This window comes from Vanellus vanellus (assembly GCF_965231255.1).
Source record: "Vanellus vanellus genome assembly, chromosome: 20".
In the NCBI taxonomy this organism is placed as follows: Eukaryota; Metazoa; Chordata; class Aves; order Charadriiformes; family Charadriidae; genus Vanellus; species Vanellus vanellus.
In genome coordinates, this window is record NC_138925.1 from 4669864 (window position 1) to 4683679 (window position 13816).

A 13816-nucleotide genomic window follows, 5' to 3' on the forward strand; every position below is an offset into this window, starting at 1 on the left:
TGGACTGATGTGTTTGTGTAGAACTAATGCAGCAATTCTCATTCCAAAAGGATTTGTCCAAGACCCTCTTGATGTACACAGTCCCTGCTGTCCAGGGTTTCTTCCGATCCATATCTTTGTCTCGAGGAAACAACCTACAAGACACTCTAAGGTACATATTAAAGCACGTAGTAAATGAAATCCAGCTGATAAGGGCACATGGTTTAAGATTAGTTAGAACCTGTTTCTGGTCTTTTTCCTTATGGTTAAAATAACTGAATGCTTCAGTCCAAGCTAACTTATGTTAGGTACATTAGTCCTTGTCCTACTATCTCTGGGTTCTGGGAAGAAGAGTCACTTATAAACGGGTCTGAAGGTATTTTACTGGAATGGGGTTTTTTGTTTCATTCCTAACAAATGCATTTCTCTTCTTCAGAGTCCTTACTCTGTGGTTTGACTATGGTCACTGGCCTGATGTGAATGAGGCTTTGGTAGAAGGAGTCAAGGCAATCCAAATAGACACTTGGCTGCAGGTAAGGAATGCAAAGGGCTAAGACAAGTCTTAGTTCTGGGGGTAGCTTGCGGATTTATTATACAATATCCATGATGATCCTTTGCTAAACAATCCTCTGTAGGTGAGTGGTGAGAGCAGTGCGGAGTACAATTTGTAACTGATTTAACAGGCATCTTGAACAGAGACATGAGAAACATTCTTGCATGCATTTCTGTATTTATATGCAGATTAGTGCATATGAATGAGAAAATGAAAATTTTAAAATTGAAAATGATGTGCATTCAGTAGTGATCAAGTATAAAACACCACTGTGCTGCTCTGATGTAATTCAGACAGTCTATTTCAAGATTGCTTTCTAGAATGACTCTGTAAATAAATTAAAAAAGGCTTTATTTCTTATTTGAGTGTTACACTTGAAGACACATCTAACTCTTTCGATAAGAGGATCCTGTAACGGTTTTGCACAGAATGCTTGTCATCTCGCTGAGCTCTTCAACATTACTGACACTGGGACTTGGTGTTATCCTCTGACCATCTCAAAAATGAGTGGTGAACCTCTCTGTCTCTTGTAGAGAGTGAGGTCTGTAGCAGAGGGCAGAACAGCTTGTGACCTAAACACGAGATGACAGGCATGTTTATTTTACTTATCCTTACTACTAGGTTATTCCTCAGCTTATTGCAAGAATTGATACCCCTCGACCATTAGTAGGGCGTCTCATTCATCAGCTCCTCACAGATATTGGACGGTACCATCCCCAGGTAAGCTTTGGCTTAGAGGAGGAATTTCCATAGACTGATAGACAGGCGTTTTGTATGTTCCATATTCTATATGTTCCATTTCACCTAGTTTAGATACCTGCACTGGAAATCACAGCAAGTGAGGATAGTGCGGATGGGGACTATTTCTGCTGCTGCTTCTTTCACCTCAGCACTGTTCACATAAAAATGGAAAGAAGAGGTGGATGAGCCATGCAGCAGGGAAAGTTCTGTCTGTCTCATAGAATACTGGGTAGTGCAAATCACCTTCTTAAATCTCATTAAGTGATGATTAAGAGGCTACTTCACAGGCGTTTTATCTGAATTTCTTCCTACAGTGTGGAAAATCACAGAATACTAAAAAAAGCTTTCTGTTGGTACAGGCTCTCAAAATCATTCTGCTACTCAATAAATTAGTCTTGTAAGCTTTTCAGATTGGAACACTTTGAATAGCAAATTCCTATCACTTCTATCCAGAAGCAAGCTTGCTTTCTTTTGCCTAGCCCTAAGGCTGCTATTTATTAATGCTTTGCTAATTTTTCAATTTATGTAGCTCCTCTGTGTGGTTCTAAAATAGTATTGGCTGATGTCCCTTGTAGGCTTTGATCTATCCTTTGACTGTGGCCTCTAAATCTACAACCACAGCTCGTCACAACGCTGCAAATAAGATCTTGAAAAACATGTGTGAGCACAGTAACACTCTGGTGCAGCAGGCAATGATGGTGAGTACTTACTGTACCATAAAGTGTACTGTCTTTCAGGAATGGATGTACCACAAGTATAATAACACAAAATGACTATTCATTGTTAATTTTATTCAAGTACAATTAATTTGGGTTTTTTTGCATTTGGAAAAGTTGCAGCGTTAGGATAATATCAAGAGAATGCTTTAATTTAAAAAGGACCTTAACATTCAAACACTGAGTTCTTATGTTCCTTATGAATAAATTTAGAGAAGAAATAAATGAAGAGTCATTGTTTCATAAAGAGATATTTTTGCTTAATGAAAAGTGGAAACAAAAATTACTGAGCATAGTATGGAAAGAGTCATTTAATTAATTTGCTAAAGATTTTTATGAATATATGAAAAGTAATGCTTTCAGGCCAAACTACACAAATATATAGAAAATTTCAAAGGGAACAAATAAGGTGAGAAAAGCCTGATCACCTTCTTACAGAAAAAAGTGTGACAGATTTGTGGGAGTTGTTGTGGCTCCCTCTAGCTGCCAGTAAAAAATATTTCGTAATCATTAGAGAAGAAAGTAGTTTTGCGTTTGTAAGTCAGTATACAGTCATAGTGTTTTTCTTTAGGAGTTCAATCTTTTGTCCTGTCCTAAACCAGGTGAGTGAAGAGCTAATCCGTGTAGCCATCCTGTGGCATGAGATGTGGCATGAAGGGTTGGAAGAAGCATCTCGTCTATACTTTGGAGAAAGGAATGTGAAGGGAATGTTTGAGGTGCTGGAACCACTTCATGCGATGATGGAGCGTGGCCCTCAGACTTTAAAAGAGACATCCTTCAATCAGGTATCAGCAAGTTGCCAAGAGCATAACCTTCTGCATGCCCCTAAAAACAGGCAGGACAGCCACCTGCCCCAGATGTGTTACAAGGACCTTTGCAATCTAACAGAAAGAGTAAATCTGTTGGGACTCATTATGTTAGTTGTGGACTTCATTATTGACATTTCTCTTCAGATCTGCATGGCTTTTAGTGACTACAGTGCTATAGGGTCCATGGTAGCACAGATTGTGCTGGAATTTTGTATTGGCTGGGTGTCTGATAAGGTCTGGAAAACATACAATTGCTCTGCAGTTAATCCTTCTAACTCCAGGCTGCTTTCCTTCATGGTAACCACTAGCACAGATAGTAGAGGTTACCTCTCTCAAGCCGGCAAAGGGAATTAATTTGAGCTTGTGAGCCTACCCTTAAAGGGTGATTCTATTCCTTCTGTTGCCTCCTATCATGAAGTCTGTTCGTGAGCAGTGTTGTCTAATAAACTCAGTGCATGTCTTGGATCCAGGAATTTCTGGATCTTTAATTCTGCTACTCTATAAAAATGTGAAGTCACATATTTGTGATGCAATTTGAAAATAGACTGTGGTGCTCTTTGTAGATACTAAGCAGTCTCCACCTGTTCCATTGTAGTCTGTAGAAATGTGTTTTTTTTCTTCTGTTGTTTTTCACTTCCTCCTTAGGCCTATGGCAGAGATCTAATGGAAGCTCAGGAATGGTGCAGGAAGTACATGAAATCAGGAAACGTCAAAGACCTAACTCAGGCTTGGGATCTATATTATCATGTATTCCGGCGTATCTCAAAGCAGCTGCCTCAGGTGGGGGAGAGGTACAGTTCTGTTGTGGGTCTTGCAGTGCAAGTTGTCAATACTTGTCTTTGTTTCATGTTTTCTGGTTATTCAAAACATTCAAATTCAATATTCTGAAAATACCTGCATATGATTTGCTGCAAGTGCACTGCTTATGCAGCATTTCTGCAGACACCTGAAGTATTGACGACTGACTGAACTGTTCTAGATCCCTCGACAGTGTGAACTCTTCAGATGTTTCGGTGAGATTTAACGGAAATGCTGGGGGGGGTGTTGTATTTCTTTTGGTTTTGGTAGCTCACTTCTTTGGAACTACAGTACGTGTCACCAAAGCTCTTAATGTGCCGGGACCTGGAATTGGCAGTGCCAGGAACGTATGATCCCAATCAGCCCATCATACGCATTCAGTCTATTGCACCCTCGCTGCAAGTCATCACCTCCAAGCAGCGGCCCAGGAAGTTAACACTAATGGGTAAGAGAGAGCAGTATTCACGTAGCTATTCTAGTGTTTAAACAGTCATTGCTTTTCGGTCAAACTGTGTATTTATGAGGTAAAACCTCTCCAACGTTTCCTTTCAAGTGAGGTATTTCTTAGTGGTCTGGTCAGCCTGACTGCCACGCTTTCCAGTTCTTGGCTGCACGTGTATTTACTCTTGTCTGTTTGTTCAGCAAGAGTAAACTTGTGTGTATTCTTTTGCAGGAAGCAACGGGCATGAGTTTGTATTCCTTCTGAAAGGTCATGAAGACCTTCGCCAAGATGAAAGAGTGATGCAGCTTTTTGGGTTGGTCAACACTCTGCTAGCAAATGACCCAACTTCTCTTCGTAAAAACCTCAGGTATGTGTTGTGGATAATCACTGAATGTGCTTATGCCCAAGTACAGCCTCCGTAGGTGCAGTTTCCAAGTAACGCTCAGCACAGCCAGCTGGTCTGTGAGGAAATGGTGAATCTTGGAACTAAGTTAATTAAAAAAAAAAAAAGGGAGAGAAAGAAAAAAAACATTCATAGAATTCAAACTTGGAGGAAATGTATCCTGAGGGGATTTATTTAATTGAAGTCCCATCTCGTAAATAGTTATGGTCTTTGAGGCAACCCCTATTTCAAGATAGCTTGAGCGCTGCCTTAGGAGCCTGACAACAGGGGATTTTGTCAAGGATTTTTTTTATTACAGTCTCTAAATACCTTGGTGAATAGTTACTGACTGCAATTCTGTACAGTGTCTTTCAAGCACGAACATACCAAGTGTCATGTGCAAATAATAGATCATCGTGGGTGACAGAACATGTATGTTCTAAAAGCAGTCTTTCAGTGAAAACCACGTAAGCTTTGAGGATGTCTGTAGATTATCTGGCAGCATTCTATTCAAATGCATGTTTTGGGTCCATTTGAAATGAAGAAAAGCAGTGCAACTACTGAAGAGACAATTAGGATCAGAATCAGATTTAGTAGTAGTTGTTTTAAGCATCTCGAAACGTAATAATTCACAACACGCGACAACTTGAGCTCTGATCCTCCATTTTTTCCTGTAGCATCCAGAGATACGCTGTTATTCCACTGTCTACAAATTCAGGATTGATTGGTTGGGTCCCCCACTGTGACACGCTGCATGCACTTATCCGAGACTACAGAGAGAAGAAAAAGATCCTGCTCAACATTGAACATCGCATCATGCTGAGGGTAAAGGGCAAAGCTGGCAGAGGTTTTGGTACATTCTTTTAGGACTTCAGTGTCTTAACAAAGAATAATGTTGCACAGCTTGTTCTTCCTTTACCTGTTTTCTGATTGTTATTGGTACCAGTAATAAATGCAAAAATATCAGACAAGAGTTATAAAATCCTACCAACAGGTAAAATTGGACATACGCTTATTTGTTTCTCCTTTCCTGTTTTAGCAGTGACCACAAGTTGTTACCATCTGGTGACTAAAATGTGTTTGGAATTTTGCATGACTGTGATGTGCCTTATACAAGGTGCCGTGCTGCTGGCATTTACAAACACTGTGTCTAAGCAACAGGGCCAAAATTAGACAGACTGCAGAAACTGAACATTACTGAAAAAGTTGGAATTGCCTGCCAAAAAGGAAAGCGTGTGCCAACCCAGAAGACTCATTTCGATAATGTTTCTTGAAACATATTTACTTGTGCAATATTTTAATTAAATATGGCCATGGACTGCTTTGTGGATGCTAAATCATTTGCTGTCCCATTTAAAATGAATTCTTCACTGTTGGGTAGTCATCTCACTGTGTTTGGGAACATACTGGTCGGCCTACAAATAATTTCATATTAAGTTTATATGGAAGTTGTTTGTGATTACTGTGTTTCTCTTAGTAAAACTGGAGGTGTTTTTTTTTTAAGTTGCTGAGTGTCATTTCTCAATTATAGATGGCTCCAGATTATGACCACCTGACTCTGATGCAGAAAGTAGAAGTATTTGAACATGCGGTCAATAACACAGCTGGTGATGATCTTGCCAAACTGCTGTGGTTGAAAAGTCCAAGCTCGGAGGTGAGTTCAGTGCATGTAATGGGTTTTGTTTGGCCATCAGCATAACGTGGAATTACCTTCTCTGCAGAATGAGTGAGAGATGGTGTTTATTCATCATAAACTCCAGATGAATCACTGCAGAACGTGTATCTACACGTGTGTATCCCCTCACAAGGGGCCTTAATAAGGCTCAGATCACCGTGGCTGCCAGAGCGCAGTCCAAAGCATAAGGCTAGAGACTGAAGCTCCATAGACTGTGCATGGGGACAGAAAAGCAGGATCCTCAGAATATATTCTCTTAATGGCGAAGACATCTAATTCAAGGCCACAGGATGTTTGAACCCCCTTGGGCTTATGGAGTGTATTGAACCTAAGCATATCGCAGTTTCACTTAGTGCAAAATGCAAGTAGTTAATGTATACATTTAAAGTACAAGCTGAAACGTGCAACATGCCTGCCTGGCTTTTTCTATTTTGTCTCCACTTGTAGGTGTGGTTTGACAGAAGAACAAACTACACTCGTTCACTAGCTGTGATGTCAATGGTTGGGTACATTTTGGGCCTTGGAGACAGGTAAGTGAAACTGTAAAGGTTTCTTTTAAATAAAATCACAGACTGTGTAGGCCTATCAATTAATTCCTTGGATCTGTTCTTATGATAACATCTTTCGTTGTGGTTATTGCTGAGTTGTAATGATACCATCTTTTAGGACGTAATTGTGCTGCCATTATTTTCATCACTGCAGACATGAGATGTAGGGCTTGTGTATCTTGAGTACAAATAAGAGTTTCTTCCATTTTGAGAGGAATGCACACAGAATTACATCAAGGACCGCAAGTTCTAATTTTGTCCTTTCCTTTTACTCACAGAATGGGAAATCTTTCTCCATCCATTCCACGAAACAGAAATATCGTTGACTTTTGCCACCAATCTGTGTGTGCTTTTGTGCATATGGCATTGTGTTTTTTTCCAAAGTCTGTTAAAGCTGGATGTACATGTACAGTCCTATGGGGAGGAAAAAAGCGCCACGATCAAGCATCTGTTTTTTTTCCCTGAAGCAGCAAAAAGAAACCCAGAAAGTATTTAGTGGGAGAGGTCTTCTGAGTTTCCCTCCAAATGGGTTCAGTAACACTACTTATTTTGCATACTTTCTTGCCTGGTGGATATTTATACTGTGAAGTGGGAAGCTCTACTGCTATGTATGTTCACAGCAGTTGTCAGAGACACACATAAAGTCCCCGTAAATACTCCCCAAAGACTGCTCTAGACTTAGAACAAATGAAAGTTAATGTTAGTTTAACTATTACTTAATATGGTGCTCTTTCTGATCTGCAATGCAGATGTATTCTGGAGGGAAGTATGTACAATCCGAATGGATTGGGCAAATAATAAAAAAAAAGATAAAATGAGCAGATGTTTGATTTAGTAAATGGCTTACTGTCAAAAGGGGGCATTGTAACTTCCCAAATACTTTTGAAGAAAAGTCATTTTAGATTTAAGGTCTGTAATGCAAATACAGATAAACCCTCAAATGTTTTTGTACCAAAATCTTTTATTCCTGAACTTAAAGGTCTTGATTATGAAACTATAAACCTCTGAAACTTTAATTAAAACAAAATTTGAACAGGTCATCATGAATAGCAGCACTGTGGTTTTCCTGGTCTGGATTGATTCTCTTCTCTTCTGGTGGTAATCCAATTCGCATTACTTCACCTGTAGCGTAATTCATTACATTTTTCAATACCAAAAAAAATGAAAAAGCATAAAACAAGTAGAAAAAATTATCTTAACTACAAAATAAATGTTCGTATCAAAGAAATGTACTGATGGTTCTGGTCCAATAAGTTGTTTATCTTCCAAGGTGAGATCTCTAGCTCCTGAGAGGTAATTACAAAAATAATGTGATAGATGCACTGTCAGGAACCTATTCTGTTCATCCTGAGATTGAAGATCTCGGGCAAGCCGGCTGTCACTGACTGTTCTTGTTCATGAAGATAAATATCATTTCAGACTGGAGCTGCTGTGAATTACTTTGGGTTTTTATAACGGTCTGTCACCCTGTTTTTTCTCTTACTCCTTCATCAAAGACACCCCTCCAATCTGATGTTAGACAGACTGAGTGGAAAGATCCTGCATATCGACTTTGGGGACTGTTTTGAGGTAAATCTTTGAATTTGGACATTAAATTTGCCGCAGTGTTTCACCATTTTCTGGTGGAACAGAAATGAATCTTTAAGCCAGGATAAACTGACCTTAAAGTGTGATCCTGGGCAAGTCCTTTGGCTCTTTTTTGGGCTTCACATTACCTACAGGCAAGATGAAAATAATAGATACTTTATCTCAGAGGCATGGCTTGGGGATTAGCTGCCCAATGGAACAAGCAAAGAAGTGCTAATATCACTGTTTCATGAAATTTCTTTGAGCAATTCAAGCTGCTGATAGGCAGTCTGTGTTATTGACACTAGCAGCTAGGCACACGCTTGAGTTTTCCTTCTGTTACCGAGTTACTCTAGCTTCTCCCAGAAATTTGTGGAAACTGCGGAACATAAAGCTGGGGCTTTATTTCCTATTTGGGATACAGCCTTCAAGACTGTAGCAAAACCCCCTCAATATTTATTAACTCTTAAATAGTAAGTTAGCAATTAATTCATTAATTCTTTGTCATCATGTGTTTAGGTTGCAATGACAAGAGAAAAGTTCCCTGAGAAGATTCCATTTAGGTTAACGAGGATGCTGACAAATGCTATGGAGGTAAGCATCCCCTCTTTAACATGGAGGGGATTGTTTCTAGGGAAAACGGCACGTTTCTCAGTTTTTCCTGTATTTTCTGTTGTCACTAAACCTCTCCAGTCTTGTAAGAACTGAAGGTGTTAATATTTCAGCTACATTTTCTGTAAGTTAAACTATTTCCTGTGATCTTTACGTTACAGCGGAAAGCAACTTTTTCCTAATGCAAAAAAAATCATTAAATTCTTCTATTTTCTTAGGCCTTCCTTAGTTTCCTCATTTGAAATAGCTGTTTGCATCAACCAGACACAGCCAATGGCACGGTAGTTCAGAAAGATCATCTTGGTGGCAGAAGAGAGCTGCTTAGTTTGTAATGAACTTCTGTCTTGTTCTCTTAATGAGCAAAGCGTAGTGAATTCCAGTTCAAAGCACAAGCTGCTGCCTGCTCCCTGAACATTAGGTTTGAAGTTGCACAGCGAACGACGTAGCATGGTTGATTCGCTTCTTTCTCTTCCGAAGGTGACGGGCCTCGATGGCAATTACAGAATCACCTGTCACACAGTGATGGAAGTCCTGCGCGAACATAAGGACAGTGTCATGGCCGTGCTTGAAGCCTTTGTGTATGATCCATTATTGAATTGGCGGCTGATGGACAGTAAGTGATTCTGATAAAACAGTGACAGCAAGAGAACAATCAGTCTGATTTCATACAAGAAATCCAGAAGCCTGAAATCCAACGTCTGTTTGAAGACAATCTGATAAAATTGTTGGTTTGCGCATGCTATTTCTATGTGCACGCGGTTTTAGGGATTGTAATGTGAAATTACCACAGTGTCTAAACAGACACCAAACTAAGCTACAAGCATAATTGTTTGGGTGGTTTTTGTATTAGTTTTCATCAGGAGACTGAAAGCTATTTTCGGGTTACATAAAATTTGGAGAAAGAGAAAAGCAGTCAAATCTGTATTGTTTGTGGACAAATTTGCTATGAAATACTGAAACGCCATAATTTTCAACTTGTTTTCTTGCAGCAAATACAAAGGGCAACAAGCGCTCACGAACAAGAACAGACTCCTACTCAGCTAGTCAGTCAGTAGGTGAGTAGAAAAGATGGTGTACATCATGAATGTTTGGAGCGGGGTTTTTTAGCAGTGCGTAAGACTGGATAAATACTTTCAGCCCTTTTCTCAAAAGTAGACAGATAAACAGCTTGTTATTGTTAGCTTTAGGACTGGAAGTGGCGAGTTCAGTACTTTGGCTCAAAAAGCAGATGCTCCTTTACAGTTACATTAACACCTTTCTGGAGCACATATGAACTGGTGTAATCCCAGGTCTAGTTGACGTGTGACAGTTATTTACTCAGCTACCAAATATTAGTGTGCAAAACCTTGCAAGTAGTCACCTGACTGAAGGGTGAGAGTTTTGTGTTGAATCTTAGCAGTTATTTGCTATTGGACTGCAAAATAGGAACAGTGTTTCCTATGGAGAGCTCTACAAATAAACATACTTTTGTGATTGTAATTTTAGGTTAATTGTACGTCGTTTCAAAATATATTTTAATTACACTTTAATACAAAATGTTCCTAAAAGTTGGATCAGCCCTTTCAGTATCTTAGCCAGGGAAAAAGAATGTCTGCTCCTGTGATATGCTTCCATTAGTGATAGAGATGTGTGGTACATTTGGTCACAGTCAAATATGCTTTTCAAATGAGCTGATTAACAATTTTGTTAATGTTTCCAGAAGAATATTATTTTATCTGCTTTTCAGCTTCACATTTATGCTTTTATGTTTTTTGCAATAGAAATGTTGGACAGTGTGGAATTGGGTGAGACAGCCCATAAGAAAACTGGGACCACAGTGCCTGAATCCATCCATTCCTTCAGTAAGTTTCATTGTTTCTATACTGATGCAGGAATTATTCTTAGATCAGAAAATTTAGTCATGATCCAGATACAATTACATGAGATGGGATGGGACAGATACAGTTCCTTGTCAGCATAAATGAGGAATATAATTACCTCTGAAAATGGTATTTGTGGTATTTGGGAATAGCCCAGATGTAACAGCGGTACAAATGCTTTTATTGTTCAGATGAAGTCCTAATTCTCTTTCCTACTTCTGTCTTTTAGTAGGAGATGGTCTAGTGAAGCCAGAAGCTCTAAATAAGAAGGCAATTCAAATCATCAACAGGGTTCGAGATAAGCTCACTGGTGAGCATGTTTTTATGTTTATAAAAGATAAACATAAAATATGATGAGATGGATCAGCACTACTTTTAGTATCTGTATTTTGTGTTAATCCTTGAATTTTACATACTCTGAAAAAGTGGATAAGGCCTTTTTGTCTAACACCGAAGTACTGGTGCCTGCAATTAGATACAAAAGAGCCCGATTTGAAAAGTACAGAGGTGTTTGTAACTAAACAGACTTCATATTTTGCATATCTTAGCTTGTGGGTGGAAGCTGAATTTCTACCATCCTTGCTTTATAATTAGCAGCATTTAGTTGCGAAATTTTATGCTCTTAAATTTTGTAAGAAACTACTCCCCACCTGCCAAATAATGTATTTGAAGGGATTAGGACCAGGATTCCAGCTACTGGAAAGCTATCTATTGTTGGTTTATCCACTATTTGGAGCAGATAAAAGGAAGAACTCGGAATAATAGGGAAAATGAAGTTCTGGGCTCTGTATGCCTTTAGAGGTTCTCCATGTTTGCAAAATTTAGCATTTTGTATACTGTAAGGGAAAGGTAGCTTAAAGTCCTATCAGTCCTTAACTTGCCACCCAGACGCAAGTTGTTGTATGATTTGTGACTTCCATTTATGGGGTTTTTTTCATCCTTTAATTTCAAAGGTCGAGACTTCTCTCATGACGAAACTCTTGATGTACCCACACAAGTAGAATTGCTCATTAAGCAAGCTACTTCTCACGAGAATCTGTGCCAGTGCTACATTGGATGGTGAGTTTGTTGTTCAGCTAACCTGGCAAAATTCTTCTCTGAATAATCTGAGCAGAGAACGGGTAAGGAAAAGGTCACTTGGGTAGTTAATATATGTGGGAGCTTTACCACATGTTGCATCTGCTCTGGTGAATTTTGCAAGCCTGTGACAGCGATCCCACCCAGTCCTCTGTCGGAAAGCTGCTGTTGTAAGTAGTGACAGGGATTTTAGAACACTTAAACTGCAGTCAGCCTGAACATTTAAAGTGTTTGAAACACGGCATGTGGTGGTCACTGCTTTCAGTTACAGTGAAGAACCACGTGTTCTAAAGAAAAAAAAAAAAAAAAAGATGATTTACTGTCATTTTGAGAGTTAGCTCTTTGGACTATGATTAAGGAAATAGACCTTTTTAACATTTTTAAACATTAGTTAGCTGGAAAGAAGCTTGGGAATCACTGTCAACTTTTCCTGTACTAAAATGGTGCCTAGTTAGTATGGAATCTCAGTCCTTCTCAATGTTGCCTTTGTGAAACTATATGCAAGTCAGAGTTACTACAATGTCTTTGTTTTCTTTAGGTGTCCTTTCTGGTAACAGAAGATTCCAAAGTATCCACAGCCTTTTATTCTGGAGGCTTTTGCACTCCAAACTTGCTCTTCTACAAACACAAACTGAACGTTGGACTGAAATACAGCCTTTGTCAAATATTTTGAAATGTAAATGAAAAGAGTTATTGTATATTAAAAGTTGGTTTAAGCCAATGTATAGCTGCTGTTGGAAAAACACAAGCTGTCTGAAACACAACACTTGATTTGGGTTTCCAGGACAGTGAAGACTGATTGTACCACAGATGTCTATGGTTCCACTTGGTCTTTGAGGAACTGGTGATCCATTGAAAATAACTATATACGGGTTTTGACTTACTTTGCAATGTAACTAAGTCATTTGCAGATTAATTATTGCCCTGGTCAGTCCTGTGGTGTGGCTGCAGTGAGCTCAATGCGCTTATGCAGGAGGCTTCATTTAGGTTTGGGGGTGAGCTGGATAACTGGAAAGAAAGCGAAGAGAAGGAGAATTTTACCTTTGTTTCATACTGTTACCTTGTTTTCAAACTTGATTCTTGCCCCAGAATTGGAAACTGTATGTGTGCTCGTTACACTAGTGCAGGAGTCATGCTTCGGCATAGATCAGGATGTCGGGGCAGATCCAAGAATTGAAGACCTGGAGCTGAGCAAAGCCCAGCGCCTCTATGCAGGTTGATTGGTGGCAAACTGGATGCAGGGTACAAATGAAATACCACTTGGGAGCTTCCCGCGGTGTCTGGATTAAAAAGAAGTATTGGGAAATAACTAGGGGGAAGTTAGTACTTGGCAGATGTGGGGAGAACTGGTCATAACTTGAAACAGAAAATAATGGTTACAAAACATGAGGGTGAAGATAAAGTTATGATTTATGAATTAAACATATTAAAAGCAATGCACAAAATACAACAGAGTAGCCATGTTTAGATGCCATGTTGTATTTGAATATTTTTGTGCCAATAAATTACACCAAAATGTAAACGTTTTGAATGTGTTCTTGTTTATTCCCAAGTACTTCTTAGGAAGAGACAGGGAAGCAGATTAAGATTTTTTTTATTTTTTTTTTTTTTTAAAGTTGCCAGTTGCCATGGATTTGACTTGTCTTTTTCTGCATCAGTTCAGGTGGTTGGCTAAAGTTCCCTTTTGATAGCAGCGGGAGGCAGAGTTACCGGGACTGAATGGTGTCTGTCACTTGTAGAACAGAAACCTGACCATACAACCCCTAAATTTTCGTTTCCAGCAGATGAATGTCATCCATGCGGTAAGAGCATCAGCTTTCTTGGTCCTCGGGGCCCTCCCGCATCTCGAGGGACAGCGTGGGGTGCGTCGCTGTCCCGGCCAGGGCTCCCCCAGCCCTTGGGCCCGTGCTGCACCCCAAAAATGGGGAAGGGGCAGTGGCGGTCGGGGGCTTTGTGTGGCAATGTCCCGTCCCCTGGCCCTGCTGGGTGGGCAGAGTGGGTGCTCGTCGGGGAAGAGGGCCGGGCTTCCCCACTTTCCAGCCCGAGGGCTGCCCCTCAG

General features: G+C 39.7%; 1 protein-coding gene across 1 annotated transcript in view; it reads left to right on the plus strand.

The window, feature by feature from the left end:
* MTOR (mechanistic target of rapamycin kinase) overlaps nt 1-13273 on the plus strand; it is a 61245-nt gene extending 47972 nt beyond the window's left edge. The window contains exons 35-53 of the mRNA XM_082493629.1: nt 51-151; nt 416-512; nt 1154-1252; nt 1849-1971; nt 2592-2774; nt 3444-3578; nt 3867-4041; nt 4270-4405; nt 5098-5245; nt 5952-6074; nt 6543-6625; nt 8140-8212; nt 8729-8803; nt 9299-9434; nt 9811-9876; nt 10582-10662; nt 10910-10990; nt 11634-11739; nt 12296-13273. Coding sequence (XP_082349755.1) covers nt 51-151; nt 416-512; nt 1154-1252; nt 1849-1971; nt 2592-2774; nt 3444-3578; nt 3867-4041; nt 4270-4405; nt 5098-5245; nt 5952-6074; nt 6543-6625; nt 8140-8212; nt 8729-8803; nt 9299-9434; nt 9811-9876; nt 10582-10662; nt 10910-10990; nt 11634-11739; nt 12296-12311 — 2037 coding nt within the window. The 3' untranslated portion in view covers nt 12312-13273. The remainder of the gene's footprint in view (nt 1-50; nt 152-415; nt 513-1153; nt 1253-1848; nt 1972-2591; nt 2775-3443; nt 3579-3866; nt 4042-4269; nt 4406-5097; nt 5246-5951; nt 6075-6542; nt 6626-8139; nt 8213-8728; nt 8804-9298; nt 9435-9810; nt 9877-10581; nt 10663-10909; nt 10991-11633; nt 11740-12295) is intronic.
* Nucleotides 13274-13816: the final 543 nt, after the last annotated feature.